This window comes from Oncorhynchus kisutch, linkage group LG5 (genome assembly GCF_002021735.2).
Source record: "Oncorhynchus kisutch isolate 150728-3 linkage group LG5, Okis_V2, whole genome shotgun sequence".
Classification (NCBI taxonomy): domain Eukaryota; kingdom Metazoa; phylum Chordata; class Actinopteri; order Salmoniformes; family Salmonidae; genus Oncorhynchus; species Oncorhynchus kisutch.
This window is the reverse complement of record NC_034178.2, coordinates 48,300,531-48,320,203: the sequence shown is the minus strand read 5'-3', so window position 1 is coordinate 48,320,203 and position 19,673 is coordinate 48,300,531. Positions and strand designations below refer to the sequence as shown.

At 42.1% G+C, this 19,673-nt stretch overlaps 2 protein-coding genes across 2 annotated transcripts; one reads left to right on the top strand and one right to left on the bottom strand.

Annotated features, from left to right (window-relative positions):
- Positions 1-8,986: 8,986 nt before the first annotated feature.
- Positions 8,987-16,394, bottom strand: LOC109891178 (Fanconi anemia group D2 protein-like). The gene is made up of 6 exons (XM_020483515.2): positions 15,340-16,394; positions 10,131-10,197; positions 9,856-9,993; positions 9,688-9,755; positions 9,499-9,604; positions 8,987-9,366 (listed from the first exon to the last, which is right to left on the bottom strand). Exons 2-6 carry the CDS (start codon positions 10,192-10,194, stop codon positions 9,299-9,301), a joined length of 444 nt encoding a protein of 147 aa, XP_020339104.1. The 5' UTR covers positions 10,195-10,197; positions 15,340-16,394; the 3' UTR covers positions 8,987-9,298.
- A 578-nt stretch (positions 16,395-16,972) lies between these two features.
- On the top strand, positions 16,973-19,673 carry LOC109891177 (glutathione peroxidase 2). Its single transcript, XM_074933815.1, has 2 exons — positions 16,973-18,400; positions 18,901-19,673. Exons 1-2 carry the CDS (start codon positions 18,179-18,181, stop codon positions 19,249-19,251), a joined length of 573 nt encoding a protein of 190 aa, XP_074789916.1. The 5' UTR covers positions 16,973-18,178; the 3' UTR covers positions 19,252-19,673.

Below are 19,673 nucleotides of genomic sequence, written 5' to 3'. Positions count from 1 at the left end.
TCTGCAGCACAAGCACGGAGGTGGGCAGAGCCAAGCACAAGCTAGTGAGATCCTATTGGCGCGTTTTAGAATGTATTTGCATATTTTCGTTAGGGAACGCCTACTCTGAAGTGCGCATGTGCAATAACTTGCAATAACTCGCAAGCCCGCTCTTGCACTCCTTTTAAACATCGCAATTTTTTGAAACTTTGGCAAAGGGTACATTATACGAAACGCATACCACTCTGTTTGTTACCAATTTTAGTTTTGGAAACAGAAAACGATATGCAGATCAAATGTTTCATCGATGAGAACATTTGCAGAATCTTGGCCAAAATCCATCTCGCTCCATCTTCTCCCACTGCCGGCCGCTGGGCTTCCTCCTCATCATATTTGGTAGTGAGTTGAAACGCCAACAGGATGCTTCATATGTATACATCCTGTGAGATATCTGGCTCATTGCTCATCTGTGGTAGGACGGTGGCGTTATATAGCCTAACACCGTTTATTTCCCTAAACACAGGAACATGCTTCCCGGATAAACCATCTAGCCTCGTATGAAGGGGTGTCCCTTTTCGACGAAGCTATAATCATAAAAAATAACATAATATTTGTGCATTATTATTACATTATCAATCGGCTGGTTGGCTAGTCCAGGTGCCATTTATTTTAAAGTAGCTAAAATATATTACCACGAGACTACATCCGCATCCTGTTACACCCTATGGTTGTGTAAACTTGTGTAGGTTCCCTGACCAAAGAGATGCTGATCACTTTTGTCATTGTTGGTCACCGCCTTTCAAAGTGTTGTATTATGGGGATAAAAATTGCCAGACTTGCAATTACATGTCGACTGCATGAACTTTACAAAAATAATTTTTATCAAAGGTCAAGAAGTTTTCACTAGTCAACTGCAAGTTAAGTGTTTTATGGGGATTTAGAGACATTTATTTCGACATGAAGAACAACCTTCATAAACAATGGCAACACTGCCATGTTGTACTTAGCCTTGTTGTTGGAAAACCACATCAGTAGTCAGGTTTCCATCCAATTGGCGACAGATTTTCATGCGAATATTCTAGAATCCGCATAAAGAAAACATGTACATTTTCTCATCAATGGTGTTTCAATTTCATGGACTTGTTGCGGATAAAAATATGTGCATGATGACATCTACACGGAATTGTCTTTTCACTGAAATTTTCAAAATCGAAAGTTAAACGTTTCCATCGCATTTTCAACCCTACCGATAGTTTAGTCACAAAACTGATGAGTTAAATAACAAATGTGCCTACTATGGTTTTGGCACAAGCGCTGTAGCCAACAGCTCGCAGATACAGTGCGGGTAGGCTAGTCTACATGATGAGATTATTATGGATAAGAACCAGAATATTTAAGCATCGATCATCATGTAACCAGAATAAGACCCTCGATATTTATTGTAATGGAGCATCAAGATCACTGTGCACATTCACCACCCTGTGAAATTCATCATACATAATTTCATCTGTAGCCTTATAAACTACTTGGTTTCCTGAGTCGTAGTGGGAGGACCACACACACCATATCGTGCGACTAAGTTTACTTCAATATGATGGTGATTATATTCATATTTGCGCATAAAGGAGTTTCCACCGACCTTTCTCGCAATATTAATTTTAGACACAAAAAGATCCCACCATATCGAGCAAACAAATTTTCTGTTGGCATTTAGCAAATTCTTTTTTTGCATCATGTCGTGATTTTTTTTATATACGGTATGACTTTACTCGCAAAACTGTGGATGGAAATGTGGTTAGTGTCCTACTTTCAGCTGTTACAGATGCACCTCCCCCAACTTCACTCCTCAACCTTCGTCTACTGTTGGTTGTTTTCGCCTTACCACTCAAATGAGCCCATTGCATTATCTACTACAGTTTCAGGCAATCAATCAAGCTTGTGAGACTGGAAACAAGACTAACTTGTATATATTTGAATGATACAGTACGTCACATATATATGATAACTATTTGGTTTTAATAGCATCACGTCTTGAAGAGCGTAGTCAGAACTACACATTTTTGATTATTCCAAAACAATTGCGCACATTTAGCTCTATCATCAGAGTTGTAGCCAGGCCTGCTGCAACCTGGTCTCAGAGCATTTTGTATTATTCTGTACGTAAATCGAGACACTCCATACAGAATATGATATGTTTCATAATGTATGTGTTAATTTGTGGATGTCCTTCCCCCATTTCGTATTATATGCTACGATTTACAATTCGTATTATATGTTACAAATTTGCAAAATGTATGATATGTTACGAATTCTAGCTAGGTGGATAACGTTAGCTAGCTGGCTAGTGTTAGCTAGGCTAGGACTTAGGCACTAGGGTTAAGGTTAGGGTTAAGTTTAGGAGTTTGGTTAAGAGATGGAGATGGGTTAGCTAAAAGGGTTAAGTTGTTTAGGGTTAGGGAAAGGGTTAGATAACATGCTAAGTCATTTCAATGTAGCTAAAAATTTATTAATTTCAATGTAGCTAAAAATGTATTAAAGTAGTTGAAAGGTTGCTAATTAGCTAAAAAGCTAAAGCAACCTTTGGGTTGCTAGACATTGTGTTATATCCCTACCCACCCACCCACTTTTGTAACCATCTGTCTTATGTATTAACATATCATACTAATTGGAGTGTTCCGGATTTACATTTACTATATTTACGTCTAGTCTATGTTACCAGGCTGGTATACCGTACCAGTCATAAAAAAATATTAGTAGAGCGCTGATTGGCCAGCTCATCCTAAGGGAGATGACATATTCTATGAGGAAATAACATGCATTTTTTTAAACGGTCTGTTTGAGAAAAAGTTTGAGGTGGGGGTTTTTAAGTGTTGATTCTCCAATTTATGCTTTGGCCACAAATATGAGTATAGGACGAGTCAACAACATTATTTGGATATGAGTTAACAGAATGTTAACTTTTAAAAGTGAGATTTTAACTGGGCAGTTACTTTAAAACATGCTAAACTTGATTAACATATTTATAGAGAAAATCTGTAAAATATTTAAAGAGAGTCTTATACATGAATAATAATATTTTACAGTTGAAGTATTTCATTGCAACATACTGTATCTTCAAAGTAAATCTAACTTTTCTGCACTCAACAGCTTTCCAAAACATCACAATTTCATAAGACCCTTTCTCAGCCTCAGACATTAGTGTTTGAAAAAATGCAGCACTCTAATGCTGTTTGCAGCGTTTTGAACATCCACTAACATAGTGCCCCCTCCTTCCACAGTAATCCCCTAATTGTCCATTTTCTCAATGGCAGCAACGCACAAGGAATCCTCCCTGACCTATTCCTATCTGAAGGTGCAAAGGGATATGGGTTAATTAAGGTTAGAGTTTGTTGACACGAAGGTCAAGAGTTCAGAGTTGACAGTATTCCTACACATTGTCCTAATTATCCGAGTCATCTGCAATTTCATCGTTATCCCCCTCTTCCTTCCTGTTGCCATTCTTCCTCTCCTCAGAGTCACTCTCCTGGGCCTGAAAGAAACAGTAAAACATTTGTTTGAGCTCTCTAATTTTGCCACAGCAGGGCATTAGACAGGAAAACATTTCACTTTGCAAGCAGAGGAAGCTGGGGAAGTAGCTATGTGTTATAAACAAACTGTGCAGTGTTTAAGAAGGATGCTGTATTGTACAGCAAATCACCACCTTAGTGTAGAATAAAAGGCTACTGTCTAACAACATGGCTCAGTGCGCCTGAACATGCCTCACTGTTGTTTTCTGGATCTAGCCAGTAATGATTATCTAGGAACAAAAACAGTACAACTTATCTTATCAGCCCAGTGTTCCACACACAGCTTCCCATTTCCCTTACAGCTGTCTGTAAACCTCAATATTCACTACATAAGGATCCTCCACAAATCAAAATGTTCTTGAGATTACCGGAGCGCCAAGAGGCTTCTAAACAGCTTCTACCCTCAAGCCATAAGACTCCTGAACAGCTAATCAAATGGCTACCCAGTCTATTTGCATTGCCCCCCACGCTGCTGCTACTCCTCTCTGTTATTATCTATGCATAGCCACGTTAATAACTCTACCTATATGTACATAATTACCTCGACACCGGTGCCCCCGCACATTGACACATTGACTCTGTACCGGTACCCTGTGTATATAGCCCCACTATTGTTATTTACTGCTGCTCTTTAATTATTTGTTATTCTTTTCCCATACTTTTTTTTTTAAAGGTATTTTCTAAAAACAGCATTGTTGGTTAAGGGCTTGTAAGTAAGCATTTCACTGTAAGGTCTACACCTGTTATAGTCGGCGCATGTGACAAATACAATTTGATTTGATTACAACAGACAGAAAGCTTGCAGAAAATTAAAGATTATAAATGCCACATAAAAGCTTTTGTCTGTTTTCCTTATAGGAATTTAGAATGGTGTTTCAATCAAATATGTAACAAAGAGAGAAATTATTTTAGACATTTAACTCAGTAGCTTCATAAGTTCATTATGGCCAGTACCTCATCTTCTGACTGCTCCTGAGGCAGCAGGGAGCCTTCCTCCTCTTCATAACTCCCATTTGAGTGTTGAGAGAGGATCTCCTCACCCTGCAACACAAAGGCATCTATTTGATTTGATTTGATTTATTAGGATCCCCATTAGCCAACACCAATGGCAACATCTAGTCTTACTGGGGTCCGACACAAAGAAAAAGGCATTATAGACAAAAGACTTTGCAATTTATATATATTTAAAAACATTAACATGTAGTGTGTGTGCGTCTATCAGTTACACATACAGTACCAGTCAAAAGTTTGGACACACCTACTCATTCAAGGGTTTTTCTTTATTTTAACTATTTTCTACAATGTAGAATAATAGGGAAGACATCAAAACTATGAAATAACCCATACGGAATCATGTAGTAACGGGAAAACAAGTGTTTTATTGTCACGCCCTGGTCAAAGTATTTTTGTGTTTATCTTCATTTATTTGGTCAGGCCAGGGTGTGGCATGGGTTTTTGTATGTGGTGTGTATGTATTGGGATTGTAGCTTAGTGGGGTGTTCTAGTTAAGTCTATGGCTGTCTGAAGTGGTTCTCAATCAGAGGCAGGTGTTTATCGTTGTCTCTGATTGGGAACCATATTTAGGCAGCCATATTCTTTGAGTGTGTCGTTGGGTGATTGTCCTTAGTGTCCTTGTTCCTGTCTTTGTTAGTTTACACAAGTATAGGCTGTTTCGGTTTTCGTTACGTTCTTTGTTTTGTAGTGTTTGTATTGATTCGTGTTTACGTTTGTTTATTAAACATGGATCGCAATCTACACGCTGCATTTTGGTCCGACTCTCCTTCACCACAAGAGAACCGTTACATTTATTGCTTCTTTAATCAGAACAACAGTTTTCAGCTGAGCTAACATAATTGCAAAGGGGTTTTCTAATGATCAATTAGCCTTTTAAAATGGTAAACTTGGATTAGCTAACACAACGTGCCATTGGAACACAGGAGTGATGGTTGCTGAGAATGGGCCTCTGTATGCCTATGTAGATATTCATTTTTTTAAATTAAATCTGCCGTTTCCAGCTACAATAGTAATTTACAACATTATGTCTACGCTCTATTTGTGATTAATTTGATGTTATTTTAAATGGACAAAAAAGTGCTTTTCTTTCAAAAACAAGGGCATTTCAAAGTGACCCCAAACTTTTGAACGGTAGTATAGATTTTATTGTGTTGATGGATTTCTTGTGTATTATGTATTGATGACTATTGTAAATTGTGTCATAATTCAGCATTAGCTGCTATTAACACCATGTAATGTTGCCTTATTGAATTTTAAATAAACCATTCTCTAGTATTTTTCCCCTCAGTATTTTGTATTGTATTTTGTGCTTTTTAAAACTGAAATCCAACAATTGCATCCCCAGCTTCAGGAAAGACTCCAGGAAAAGACGGCCATACTAGCAACAACAACAACATAAAAAGACAGGTAATATAATAGTTATGGAATCTGTCTGACACTGTGGCAGCGAGAGCCAGTGTCAATGTACTGAGACTCCCCTTCAGGCACACATTGAGCACAGGTCTGTTGTCAAACACCTGGCAAGGAGAAGATGGAGGTGACACATTAGAATACACACACTACCTCGAGCTTCTCAACACCCAAACCCAGCCAGGGGAGCCCATCCACATGCACACACACATACACCCTGCACTAGAGCCAGTAGAGCATGACAGATGGCTTGATCTCCCTCCAGCCAGAGTGTGTGTTGGAGAGGCAGAACACCTGGGGGAATACATGTTTACACGCTTCTCATTTGGCGTGGACACAGTCATTTAAATGCTATTTCCAGCAATACATGTTCCATAGTGAACTGAACAATCATTACACATACAAGACACATCATGTGTTTGAATAAGGGTTAACCCATTCATGACAAGCTCCTAGTGCAAACAGACTCAGTACTTTGACCAGGTTGACCAGGATGTGGAAGTCTCTGACAGCCAGGTTCCATGTCAGCAGCTTCTCACTCTTCACTTGGACACAGAAATGGGTAAATGTCCCATTATAAATCACAGAGTACGCACTAATGCTTTCTGAATGTATGCAGTCACACACAAGCGTATCATAGTCACTGCACAACGTCTACTAGCGCCCACTAGCTTGCATCTGCTCTGCTCCACTGGCAGTTCCTCTGTGCCTGCCTGTGTATGTGTCCAGTTGTGTAACTGGTGTACCTCAGTGCTGTCACTGTGCCTGACAGGTGGAATCTTCCTCACAGCCTTCTCAAGCTCTCCCATCATTCCCTTATAGAACGCCAGGAACGTCAGCCTGGGGAGGGGGGGGGGGGCACTTATACAGGACAGGAGAGATAGTGGTAGTGGTACGCATATGTACCAGGACCTACCTGTTGAGAGTGGGCCAAGTTCTAGAGCTGGCGTCTTTGGCTACTGCATTGAGGATCTCAGGGATGCCCTCTCCAGCGATCTCCTCCACTGCCTTCAGAACATCATCAGTGTGCTCCAGGTAAATATTACAGAGAGGAGGAGAAGGGAACACAAACACCATGAACACTCTGAATAGTATTATTCACCTTACAGCCAGTGGGAGCATGGCAACCACAATAGCAGGAGAAGAGCTACAATAAATGGAGGTCACAAGAGGGTTGGGTCTATCCAATAAAGTAAATTCCCCTTTCCAGTGTCTGTGGTATACTGACACCTAATGGCCACCTTAATTCATTAACTGCTCTACATCATCCATGAATCCATGTGGGACACACACCTGAGGAGAGTTTGGAGAGTCTCGTTGTCTTTGGGTCCTCTTTGGTTCTCTCGGTCTCCGCTCGTAGTCACCAACTCCTGGCACAGGAACTGCCGGGCTAGGGTTGCTAGAGGCAGAGACTGTTATATACTGAACAGATCCTCATTGAAAATCAATGTTACTTTTCAGAATATCATTACATCTTTGGAATTGACTGGATTGAAATGGAATTGTGATGGCCACTCCAATACCTTAACTTTATTGTCCTTAAGCCATTTTGCCACAACTTTGGAAGTATGCTTGGGGTCATTGTCCATTTGGAAGACCCATTGTCCTGAGATGTTGCTTCAATATATCCACATCATTTTCCTCCCTCATGATGCCATCTATTTTGTGAAGTGAACCAGACCCTCCTGCAGCAAAGCACCCCCACATCATGATGCTGTCACCCCCAAGCTTCACGGTTGGGATGGTGTTCATCGGCTTGCAAGCCTCCCCCTTTACCCTTAAACATAGTGATGGTCATTATGGCCAAACAGTTCTATTTTTGTTTCATCCGACCAGAAGACATTTCTCCAAAAAGTATGATATTTGTCCCCATGTGCAGTTGTAAACCGTAGTCTGGCTTTTTTATGGCTGTTTTGGAGCAGTGTCTTTTTCCTTGCTGAGCGACCTTTCAGGTTATGTCGATATAGGACTCGTTTTACTGTGGATATTGATACTTTTGTACCGGTTTCCTTCAGCATCTTCACAAGCTCCTTTGCTGTTATTCTGGGATTGATTTGCACTTATTGCATCAAAGTACGTTCATCTCTAGGAGACAGAACGCGTCTCCTTCCTGAGCGGTATGACGGCTGCGTGGTCCCATGGTGTTTATACTTGTGTACTATTGTTTGTACAGATGAACGTGGTACCTTCAGGCTTTTGAAATTTGCTCCCAAGGATGAACCAGACTTGTGGAGGTCTACAATTGTTTTTCTGAGGTCTTGGCTGATTTCTTTTGATTTTCCCATGAAGTCAAGCAAAGAGGCACGGAGTTTGAAGGTAGGCCTTGCAATACATCCACAGGTACACCCCCAATTGACTGAAATTATGTCAATTAGCCTATCAGAAGCTTCTAAAGCCATGACCTAATTTTCTGGAATTTTCCAAGCTGTTTAAAGGCACAGTCAGCTTAGTGTATGTAAACTTCTGACCCACTGGAATTGTGATACAGTGAATTATAAGTGAAATAATCTGTCTGAAAACAATTGTTGGAAAAATTACGTCATGGCATCACATATCCCCAGAAAAAACACTAGACTAACAGGGCTCCACCCACTTGAGCTCGCTGGCGATGTCACTGTGTTGGGAGTCCTCCAAGATCTCTGGCAGACTGTTGATGTCACGCTGAATCTCCACTGGCGCCATGGAAACCAGCTGCATCAGCTTACCTTCTAACTCCTTGTCACACCCTGATCTGTTTCACCTGTCCTTATGATTGTCTCCACCCCCTCCAGGTGTCACTTATTTTCCCCAGTGTATTTATTCCTGTGTTTCCTGTCTCTCTGTGCCAGTTCGTCTTGTATGTTTCCAAGTCAACCAGCGGTTTTCCTGTTCGCCTGCTTTTTGCATGATCCTTTTTCTAGTCCTCCCGGTTTTGACCCTTGCCTGTTTCTGTACCCGCCTGCCTGACCATTCTGCCTGCCTTGACCACGAGCCTGTCTGCCACTCTGTACCTCCTCTGGTTTTGACCTTTTTGCCTGTCCACGACCATTCTCTTGCCTACCCCTTTGGATTAATAAACATTGTAAGACTCCAACCATCTTCCTCCTGTGTCTGCATTTGGGTCTCGCCTTATGCCTTGATAACTACTTAGTGGGAATATACAGATTGAATTAGTGTAGAGTATAGGTTAGATCTGCTGTCATAGTGTTAATGACCAAAGTCTACAACAAAAAGAAAAAAGGAAAGGCTTTACAAAATTGTGGTCATATTTGAATTTCACATCCAGTGGAAGATGATGGATAAATACCAACACTACTTAGACCAAGGTGTTTTTGCATAGAGAGAGGCTGTCATACCTGCAGCATCTTGATTCCCCAGCAGCATGCACAGCAGACTCTCCTAAAATGAACTGACAGAGCTGGACCACAGACAGGACACAAAGTGATGTTTACATGTAACAATTCTCTACTGCCACTGAGCAAACATTTCAGAGAATTTGAGAGAGCCAGGTGCCCTGCTCCCCTTGGGGCTGTGTGATCTGTGGCGTTACCTGCAGGTGCCATCGGCCAGGCGTGGTACACAGGGAGGAGACAGTTCCTGAACCTCTCAGGATCCTCAATGTGCGACTCCAGTCCTTTGATTAACTCCTGGACAATCTTAGACATCAAGGTCAGAAGATCAGGCATCATGCTTTATAGAATGTGCAATACCAAAGACAGTTTGGAAACATTATACTCACCCCGGGGTATCTGGGACTCTTTTTCAGTCGTTGCTGGAGTCTCTTTTGGAAAACCATTTGTTCTACAGCTTACAAAGCAATATAATGATGCATTATCCACCAATTGCCAGTTAAGAACAATAATTAGTCAATATGTTGATGAATGACTATTGAGGGTGTGTGTCTTACCAATTTCATTGGATATACTTCCTTTTCTCAAGATGACACCAGCCCGCGCGCAGAAATTGACCAAAGACAGAGTCATTATTGGTGTCCTCCTGAGTAGTGGCCTTGGATGATGCCCAGTGGTCTTACTCTTCTTGGGTTCTGAATGAGATGGGGATGGATCCCTAATGAACTGACTGGCACTAGCTAGTTTGTATATTTCTCATGGGACATACAAAGTCAATAGACAGTCTGGTTTCCTTGTTTGTTTGAGAGCCTGAAGGACTTAAATTACTTACTTGACACATCTGGTGGAGCAGCACTTTCGCTTTTTTCCACAGAGGGTCTCTTCTTGTGCATCATTGTCTGGAAAACGCAATGAGACAAATGAAGAGGTCATCCACAGGCAGGCCCGGTTCCACAAGGGGGCTAAAGGGGGCTTAGCCCTTCAGTTCAAACTTTATCCCCCACAGTTTTAGTGGTATGTCTCTATTTAAAAATAGCAAGAAAGTTTCAATGATTGAGTGACAGGTTGGTGCAAAATCTATATCTGCACTGCACCGTGTCAGCACAATGAACAGGGTGCGCCACGGTGTGTAGGGGTTCTATAGAAAGCCACTGGGCGGTTAGGTATGACTCCTTTGGGTTTCCATAAAAAGTGGGGGAAAATGCATGCGTTTGTACAACACAGAAGTAAGAGTGGAGGCAATAGGGCTTCTGAAGGCAGTGACGGTACCCAGCTTTAAGTTTACAGCCACCATGCTCCACAGAATCCTTAGTCTTCACGATCCTCCAAACCAAATACTCCACAAAATGCAGTGTCAGTGGCAATGACGTACCACCAGCTCCAAGCAAACGACAACGTTATGTACGTTGCAATACGTGGTGGACAGTACAGTAGGCCAGCAGGACAGAGGAGAAGAGACTGAGTCTATAAGACTGTTCTTCAGCACGTTGGATGCTGTCATTGGTGAAATGTCTGAACAATTCAGCGAATGCAACAGCCAACTGGTGGAGGCCCTGTGTGCCCTTGACCCAGAGAGCCATTACTTTCTAGATATGAAAAAGGTGAAACCACTTCTGGATCTAAGCAAAACAGTTTAAATCAAATCAAAGCAAATTGTATTTGTCTATTGTGCCGAATACAACCTTACAGTGAAATGCTTACTTACAAGCCCTTAACCAACAATGCCGTTTTAAGAAAAATAAGTGTTTTGTAAAAAATTAAAGCAGCAGTAAAATAACAGTAGCAAGGCTATAAAACAGGGGGTACCGGTACATCGTCAATGTGCGGGGGCACAGCTTAGTAGAGGTAATTAAGGTAGTATTTACATGTAGGTAGAGTTAAAGTGACTATGCATAGATAATAAACAGAGAGTAGCAGCAGCATAACAGGGACACACACACACACAGACGCACACACACACACAGACGCACACACACACACACACACACAATGCAATTAGTCTGGGTAGCCAGTTGATTAGCTGTTCAGGAGACTTATTGCTTGGGGGTAGAAGCTGTTAAGAAGCCTTTTGGACCTAGACTTGGCGTTCCGGTACCGCTTGCCATGCGGTAGTAGAGAGAACAGTTTATGACTAGGGTGGCTGGAGTCTTTAACAATTTACAGGGCCTTCCTCTGACACCGCCTGGTATAGAGGTCTTGGGTGGCAGGAAGCTTGGCCCCAGCAATGTACTGGGCCATACGCTCTACCCTCTGTAGTGCCTTGAGGTATGAGGCAGAGCAGTTGCCAGGCAGTGATGCAACCAGTATAGAGGTATAGAGGTCTTGGGTGGCTGTAGAACTTTTTGAGGATCTGAGGACCCATGCCAAATCTTTTCAGTCTTCTGAGGGGGAATACGTTTTGTTGTGCCCTCTTCATGACTGTCTTGGTGTGTTTTGGTGGAAGCTGAGTTTAGTGTTGCTCGCCAGTTCTTGCAGACCGAAGTCACCCGCTCTGGATCCAATGAGGACAAATGGACCCCACTTGATATCCTGCAATGATTTTTCTGGTCCTCTCTTTGCTATCCCGATCATACTTACTGCACTGAAACATGGACTGACTTTTGGGGAGTCAACAGCTAAATGCGAGAACAAATTATCCACTTCGACAAACATTTTCAGTCAGTAGAGAAGAGGCGTAATACAACCGAAGAAAGCTCAACTAACCCAACTGGTATTTGAGGGGGATCTTACAAGTTAATATAGGGGAGAATGGAATAATCAATTACTCAGGACGTTCCACGGAGAATTTAGAAAGCTGCAACTCTTCTGAAAAGTTATGATTGAAACAGTCTAGCTGGTTGGTTTTTATAAAAATATTGCTTTTGTGTGTAGGCCACTCTCCATGGTCCTGATAGAGTGCAGTGAGATTTCGTTCCATTGACCCTGTCACTTTGTCACCCCTGATTGATTTGGGGTGGGTATTCTATGTTCTATTATTTGTATTCCTATGTTTTGGCCGGGTTCTCAATCAGGGACAGCTGTCTATCATTGTCTCTGATTGAGAACCATACTTAGGTGGCCATTTTCCCACCTGTCTTTGTGGGAAGTTGACTTTGTTTATGGCACATAGCATTAAGCTTCACGGTTTGTTTAGTAGTGTTTATTGTTTTTGTCGGCGTCATTCTTAATAAAGCTCACCACGCTGCGCCTTGGTCCTATTCATTCAACGGCCGTGACACACTTCTTGGTCAAAAGCATTTTTTAAAGTTTGTTTTTTATTGTGGTATAAGCAGAATTTAATATAATTCCAATGTAAAAACCCAAATGACGGCCATGGGTATAGCTACAGACAGTTTATATAAATAGATAGACTACTTTCTATTATGGTCTTCTTGGTAGCCTATTGGTTTTCGTTGCTTTAAATGGAACTGTACGTTTTGGAAACATGTTTATGGTAGGCTGGCATTGCTTAATTGATTACGTGGGTCGAATTTGATTCACCAAAATGTACCATATCACAACGTGTTGCTGAACTGTTTGCATGTATGAATAACTAGGCTACTACTTTCAGCATTTAGTTTGCATTATTTTGGTAAGACAGCTGTGTGTACTGCTGCATTCACATAGGATGTTTGTAATGTGAATTGCCATAACTCGTAGCCTATATTCATGACCAAAACGGCCTAGCTGTATGGCGCTGTCCATTGTGCTGATACAGCGCAGAAGAGGCTACATATTTCAAAAGCACTCAATGATCTCGGAGTCTCTGCATTTGAACTTTATGTTTGTGGTATAGCTGATTATATACACGTAATTCAATATAATTCCACTGCAAGAACCCAAAAAATGTTTGCCACCTTGCCAATTTCAACTGCCCCCTTAGTAACTTTATCCTAGTGCTGGGTCTGCACACAGGGCAATAGTTTGGTTAGCTGAGAAACGCTCAACTCCATTCTCTTATATTGAGGCGGAACAGAGTTTTGATAGCTGGTCGTGGGATTTGCAAACAACAACATGGAGTCACCTTCAGTCGATTCTTGTAAAAATGTCAATTCTGAAAACGCTTACCTGTAGCTCCCTATGTTTTCCTGTACGACAGCGGTCCCTCGCATGATGCTGAAATTCATACTTTTAATCAAACTTTCAGCGAATACAACCACTGACATTTTCCTCATTTGTGTTGCTAGAACTACTTACTATGTAAGCTGAGATTCAATTGGAACATGCACATTCGTGCTGAGTTGAGCAACACAAATGGTGAAAAAGTTGGTGGTTGTATTAGATAAAAGTTTTTATTCAAATATGAATTTCAGCTCCCCGCGGAAGGACCGCAGTTGTACAGGACAAACATAGGTACAGGTACGCATTATGGAATACTGAAGTATAATTACAAGCATTTCATAAGTGTCAAAGGCTTTTATTGATAATTACATGAAGTTGATGCAAAGAGTCAATATTTGCAGTGTTGACCCTTCTTTTTCAAGACCTCTGCAATCTGCCTTAACATGCTGTCAATTAACTTCTGGGCCACATCCTGACTGATGGCAGGCCATTCTTGCGTAATCAATGCTTGGAGTTTGTCAGAATTTGTGGGGTTTTGTTTTTCCTCCCGCCTCTTGAGGATTGACCACAAGTTCTTAATGGGATTAAGGTCTGGGGAGTTTCCTGGCCATGGATCCAAAATATCGAAGTTTTGTTCCTGAGCCACTTAGTTATCACTTTTGCCTCATGGCAAGGTGCTCCATCATGCTGAAAAAGGCATTGTTCGTCACCAAACTGTTCCTGGATGGTTGGGAGAAGTTGCTCTCGGAGGATGTGTTGGTACCATTCTTTATTCATGGCTGTGTTCTTAGGCAAAATTGTGAGTGAGCCCACTCCCCTGGCTGAGAAGCCACACACATGAATGGTCTCAGGATGCTTTACTGTTGGCATGACACAGGACTGATGGTAGCGCTCACCTTGTCTTCTCCGGACAAGCTTTTTTCCAGATGTCCCAAACAATCGGAAAGGGGATTCATCAGAGAAAATGACTTTACTCCAGTCCTCAGCAGTCCAATCCCTGTACCTTTTGCAGAATATCAGTCTGTCCCTGATGTTTTTCCTGGAGAGAAGTGGCTTCTTTGCTGTCCTTCTTGACACCAGGCCATCCTCAAAAAGTCTCACTGTGCATGCAGATGCACTCACACCTGCCTGCTGGCATTCCTGAGCAAGCTCTGTACTGGTGGTGCCCCGATCCCGCAGCTGAATCAATTTTAGGAGACGTCCTGGCGCTTGCTGGACTTTCTTGGGCGCCCTGAAGCCTTCTTCACAACAATTGAACCACTCTCCTTGAAGTTCTTGATGATCCAATAAATGGTTGCTTTAGGTGCAATCTTACTGGCAGCAATATCCTTGCCTGTGAAGCCCTTTTTGTGCAAAGCAATGATGACGGCACGTGGAGTGATCTCCAGCCGTGTCCTCGTCAACACTGACACCTGTGTTAACGAGAGAATCACTGACATGATGTCAACTGGTCCTTTTGTGGCAGGGCTGATATGCAGTGGACATGTTTTGGGGGATTCAGTTCATTTGCATGGCAAAGAGGGACTTTGCAATTAATTGCAATTCATCTGAGCACTCTTCATAACATTCTGAAGTATATGCAAATTGCCATCATACAAACTGAGGCAGCAGACTTTGTGAAAATTAATATTTGTGTCATTCTCAAAACTTTTGGCCACAACTGTAGTGTTTGTAATGCAAGATTGAAGAGAACCTGTCTAGTCAGAGATCACATTTATTTTTGGAGATTCCAAAACATGACCTGTTCATTCAAGGCAGGATCAATATATTGTTTTAGGTGATAATAAAACATGTTTTGTTAAGTTACTTATTCCTCAACATGTTTCTCTAACCTCATATCAAGTCAAGCTAGTTTGCACTGCAGAGCAGCTAGCTAGCTAAAAGCTAGCCTAGGTTGAAGAAACCAGTAGCGAGCAACTATCATCAAAAACAAACATCATTACCATCACAATCAAATTAAACTGGAGGCAGCATTACATTACTATTAAAATACTACTCACTTATAGGAATGTGTAATGGTTTACAATGTAATAGCTATCCCATAAAGACATCAGGGAAAACCACATTTTCATCTTCTCTTGTGGGTTGATAACTTCCTGTTCTTCGATAGACTCTGGCTGGACTGAAGACGATGCAAAGTTTGGAAAATGTCAAAATATGCAGTGTCCGTCTCGCAACAGAGCCTTCAACCTCAAGGGGGTGTTGCGATTCCACTCTGTTACCGAGGTCCCCATTGAATTGCATGACATCTGGCGCAAGATAATGGTGCTTATGGGAAATGTAAACGAAGCTTTAAGTCTCATTTCCACCAGATGCATCAAACTCCTTGCGTTCTGACAGAAGTCATTAATTGTCAATGGAGCAGTCCGCAAAGCTGCTGTTTGAATGTTAAATGACGAGACAGAGGCATTGATGCGAGTAACCAGTCTTGTTCAGTACATCACAACACATCCGAGTATCTCAAGCACCCCGGTAAAACACAAGAGTTGCAGTAATGAACATTTACCAACAGATGGCATCACTGTGCCATCTTACACCCATAACATCTCCCATTTAATAAAATAGGACAGGAGGTGTCAATTCACTAACAAAACAAACCTAGTAACAATTTCCAACATGAACTGTTTTTTTTTTTCAGAACAACAACACATTTTGATATTCTCTTCACTTTTATCTCTGTCAACAATCCCTGATGGGAAACCTACAGATTAAGTATTTTTGGTGGCTGGGACAGACGCCCGCATCGTGAAAAGACAGGGGGCTTGTCTGCGAGGACTGCGGGTTCCCGCACAGGCGTGTCACCTGAATGTCTAAGGGGAGAATTGATGGGCGAGGGAGCGGCCGACCTGTGATCCCCTGGCTCTTCGCCCAGTGCCTCAGGCCCCATGTGACTTGCTGGGGTTCTGTCTTTTGTCATGCGACCCCTTTGACCATCAGGGTTCTGAGTAGGTGCTCAAAGTTATATTAAGTGGCATTGTTTAAAGTGGCTAGTGAAACATTTTTCCATCAATTTCCATCAATTTCCATTATTAAAGTGGCTGTGGTTAAGTCAGTATGTTTGCAGCAGCCACTCAATGTTAGTGGTGGCTGTTTAACAGTCTGATGGCCTTGAGATAGAAGCTGTTTTTCAGTCTCTCGGTCCCTGCTTTGATGCACCTGTACTGACCTTGCCTTCTGGATGATAGCGGGGTGAACAGGCAGTGGCTCGGGTGGTTGTTGTCCTTGATGATCTTTATGGCCTTCCTGTGACATCGGGTGGTGTAGGTGTCCTGGAGGGCAGGTAGTTTGCCCCCGGGGATGCGTTGTGCTGACCTCACTACCCTCTGGAGAGCCTTACGGTTGTTGGCGGAGCAGTTGCCATACCAGGCGGTGATATAGCCAAACAGGATGCTCTCGATTGTGCATCTGTAGAAGGTTGTGAGTGCTTTTGGTGACAAGCCGAATTTCTTCAGCCTCCTGAGGTTGAAGAGGCGCTGCTGCACCTTCTTCACAACGCTGTCTGTGTGGGTGGACCAATTCAGTTTGTCCGTAATGTGTACGCCGAGGAACTTAAAACTGGATAGGGGGGGTGCTCCCTCTGCTGTTTCCTGAAGTCCACAATCATCTCCTTTGTTTTGTTGACGTTGAGTGTGAGGTTATTTTCCTGACACCACACTCCGAGGGCCCTCACCTCCTTCCCTGTAGGCCGTCTTCCCTGTAGGTCGTTGTTGGTAATCAAGCCTACCACTATAGTGTCGTCTGCAAACTTGATGATTGAGTTGGAGGCGTGCACTAATCCCGTAGAGGTTGAGTAACCGCAAGTATAAGACTAGTCTAGTGTTACTCAATTATTCATTGGCTAACGTTAGCTAACTCTCTAAACTGATAGATTGTAAATTAGACAGATGTTTCACAGAAGCGTGGCCTGCAATAATTTGTTCATTTTACTTACTTAGGAAGGATTATAGAGAATGAAACGTACTGTAAGACGTACTGTAAGAATTCCCACCCGTGTTTTGCAATGCAGTGAGGGACCTTGTATAAAGTCAAGACAGTAGCAATATTGTGAAACCAGTGAAACTCTAGCTGTCTACTAGGTTTCTAACACAGAAAGAACAATGATACAGATATTTGACTGGGTGTGTAAATGCGAAGCATCCGGTTGGCGTTTCCACTCACTACCAAATATGGTAGAGGGGACACTAATCCAAATATGGTAGTGAGAGGAAGCCCACTGTGGGCCGTGGGAGAAGATGGAACAGGTGGATTTTGACCGACATTCTGCAAATCTTCTCATCAATTAAATGTTTTATCTCAATACAGTTTTCTGTTCCCAAAACTAGACTTCACCCTTTGCAAAGGTTTTTTAATATTTTTTTAAATCGCGATGTTTAGGAGTGCAAATGCGAATGGAGTTATTGCACATGCGCACTTCACATAGTAGGCGTTCCCTAACGGAAATATGCAGATGCATATTAGAACGCGCCAATAGGATATCGCTTGCGCGTGCTTGGCTCTGCCCGACCATCCTTGCTTGTTCTGCCCACTATGACTAATTTGTTCACATTGGAAACGACAAGCAGTGGTCTATCTTGGTTTAGTTATAACAATCTTTGTCTTTACATTTGACGTCCAAGGGGTGTCATTATAATTTGTATCGTATTGTATTCTTCAAGTGTACATAGTTGTTTGTCCTGGATAACGCATACTCGTGCGATTTTAGTTCAAAATATCCCAATATTTCTAGACCGTCCCTAAAATGTTCATGAAGTACCTCCCATTTCCGTGTTGATACCTTGTATAAAAAGTCCAACAGAGCATTTTCGCAGACAGAAGCGGGGAGTGACATTTACCAGGCAAATGGCTGTATGTAAGATGTTCTACGACCTGACAGCAAAGCTCCTTACAGGAGAATTGTTTAATTTCTCGTCTCTTCAGGGTAAAGTGGTGCTGATCGAGAATGTGGCGTCTCTCTGAGGCACGACCACCAGGGATTACACCCAGATGAATGAGCTCCATGAACGGTACGCCGACAAGGGGCTAGTGATTCTGGGGGTGCCCTGCAATCAGTTCGGACATCAGGTAAGAGGGGATGCATTTTCTTATTCTAAATATTGGCTAATGTCACTGTATTCTTTCTCATTATAGCCTCCCCCCATCCAGTTTTAGAAAATGTAAGCTAATTTAGGACTAAACCATTTCTATACAATTTTAAAACTCATTCTATTTTGAGAACAGCAAAAACAAGTTAAAAATGACCCAGCCATTACCATTTTGGTTGCTGTAGCAAAGGCAATTTTATAAGTAATTTCACGCAATTCTACTAATTTTGCCATTGGCTGGGAAAAAATACCAAGGTTGGGCTTCAGTGTCCTTATACTGTATATAGCCTAGTCTCAATTCCTAATGAAGTGGAAAGGGCACTATCAATTATGAAATTAGATGGTGTCCATCCAATTTGAGGATTCTAGCTATGGCTTTTGACAATGGACTCATCTTGATATTAGGCCACTTTTGAGATCAAACATCTAACACATTTTTTTTCTGTACATGTTACATATTCTTCCCATCTACTCCTGCAGGAGAACTGCAAGAACGAAGAGATCCTGATGTCCTTAAAGTATGTCCGTCCGGGAAATGGCTTTGAGCCGAAGTTCCAGCTCCTTGAGAAAGTGGATGTGAATGGGAAGGACGCCCACCCGCTGTTTGTGTACCTCAAGGAGAAGCTGCCATTCCCAAGCGACGAGCCCATGGCCTTAATGAATGACCCCAAGTGCATCATCTGGAGTCCAGTCTGCAGGACTGACATCGCCTGGAACTTTGAGAAGTTCCTCATTGGGCCAGCTGGAGAGCCATTCAAGCGTTATGGCAGGAGATTCCTTACCAGCAACATTGAGGGTGACATCAAGGAGCTTCTCAATACGGCTAACTAAACCGGCCATGTTGGTCACACAGAAGCAATGGTGGGGAGTGGAAATCATGTCAATGACTTGTAATGGCTTTTCAAATGATTAAGTATTGTCACACTTTGGGACATGTGCTTGGCCATGACTTAAAAAAGAAACAACTTTCAACAGCTCCCCATTCAACAAATACTTCCTCCATACAAGATTAGCTTCTGTGTGACAGCAGCACACCCATTATCTTTTCAAATCATGTGCTGTGCTCTCATATGCAAAAAGCTGCTGTGTTCTGAACTTTTATTAAATGAAGGCATCCATTGAAACCAAGCCTTTTGTGAGAGGGATGTCTGATGAAATGTAAAAGACTTAACATAAGTTGCCTTTGGCCCATGTAAAGCACGACTGTGTTTCAAGAAGTGTAAGAAGTTGGCCAAATAAATTATTTTCCCCTT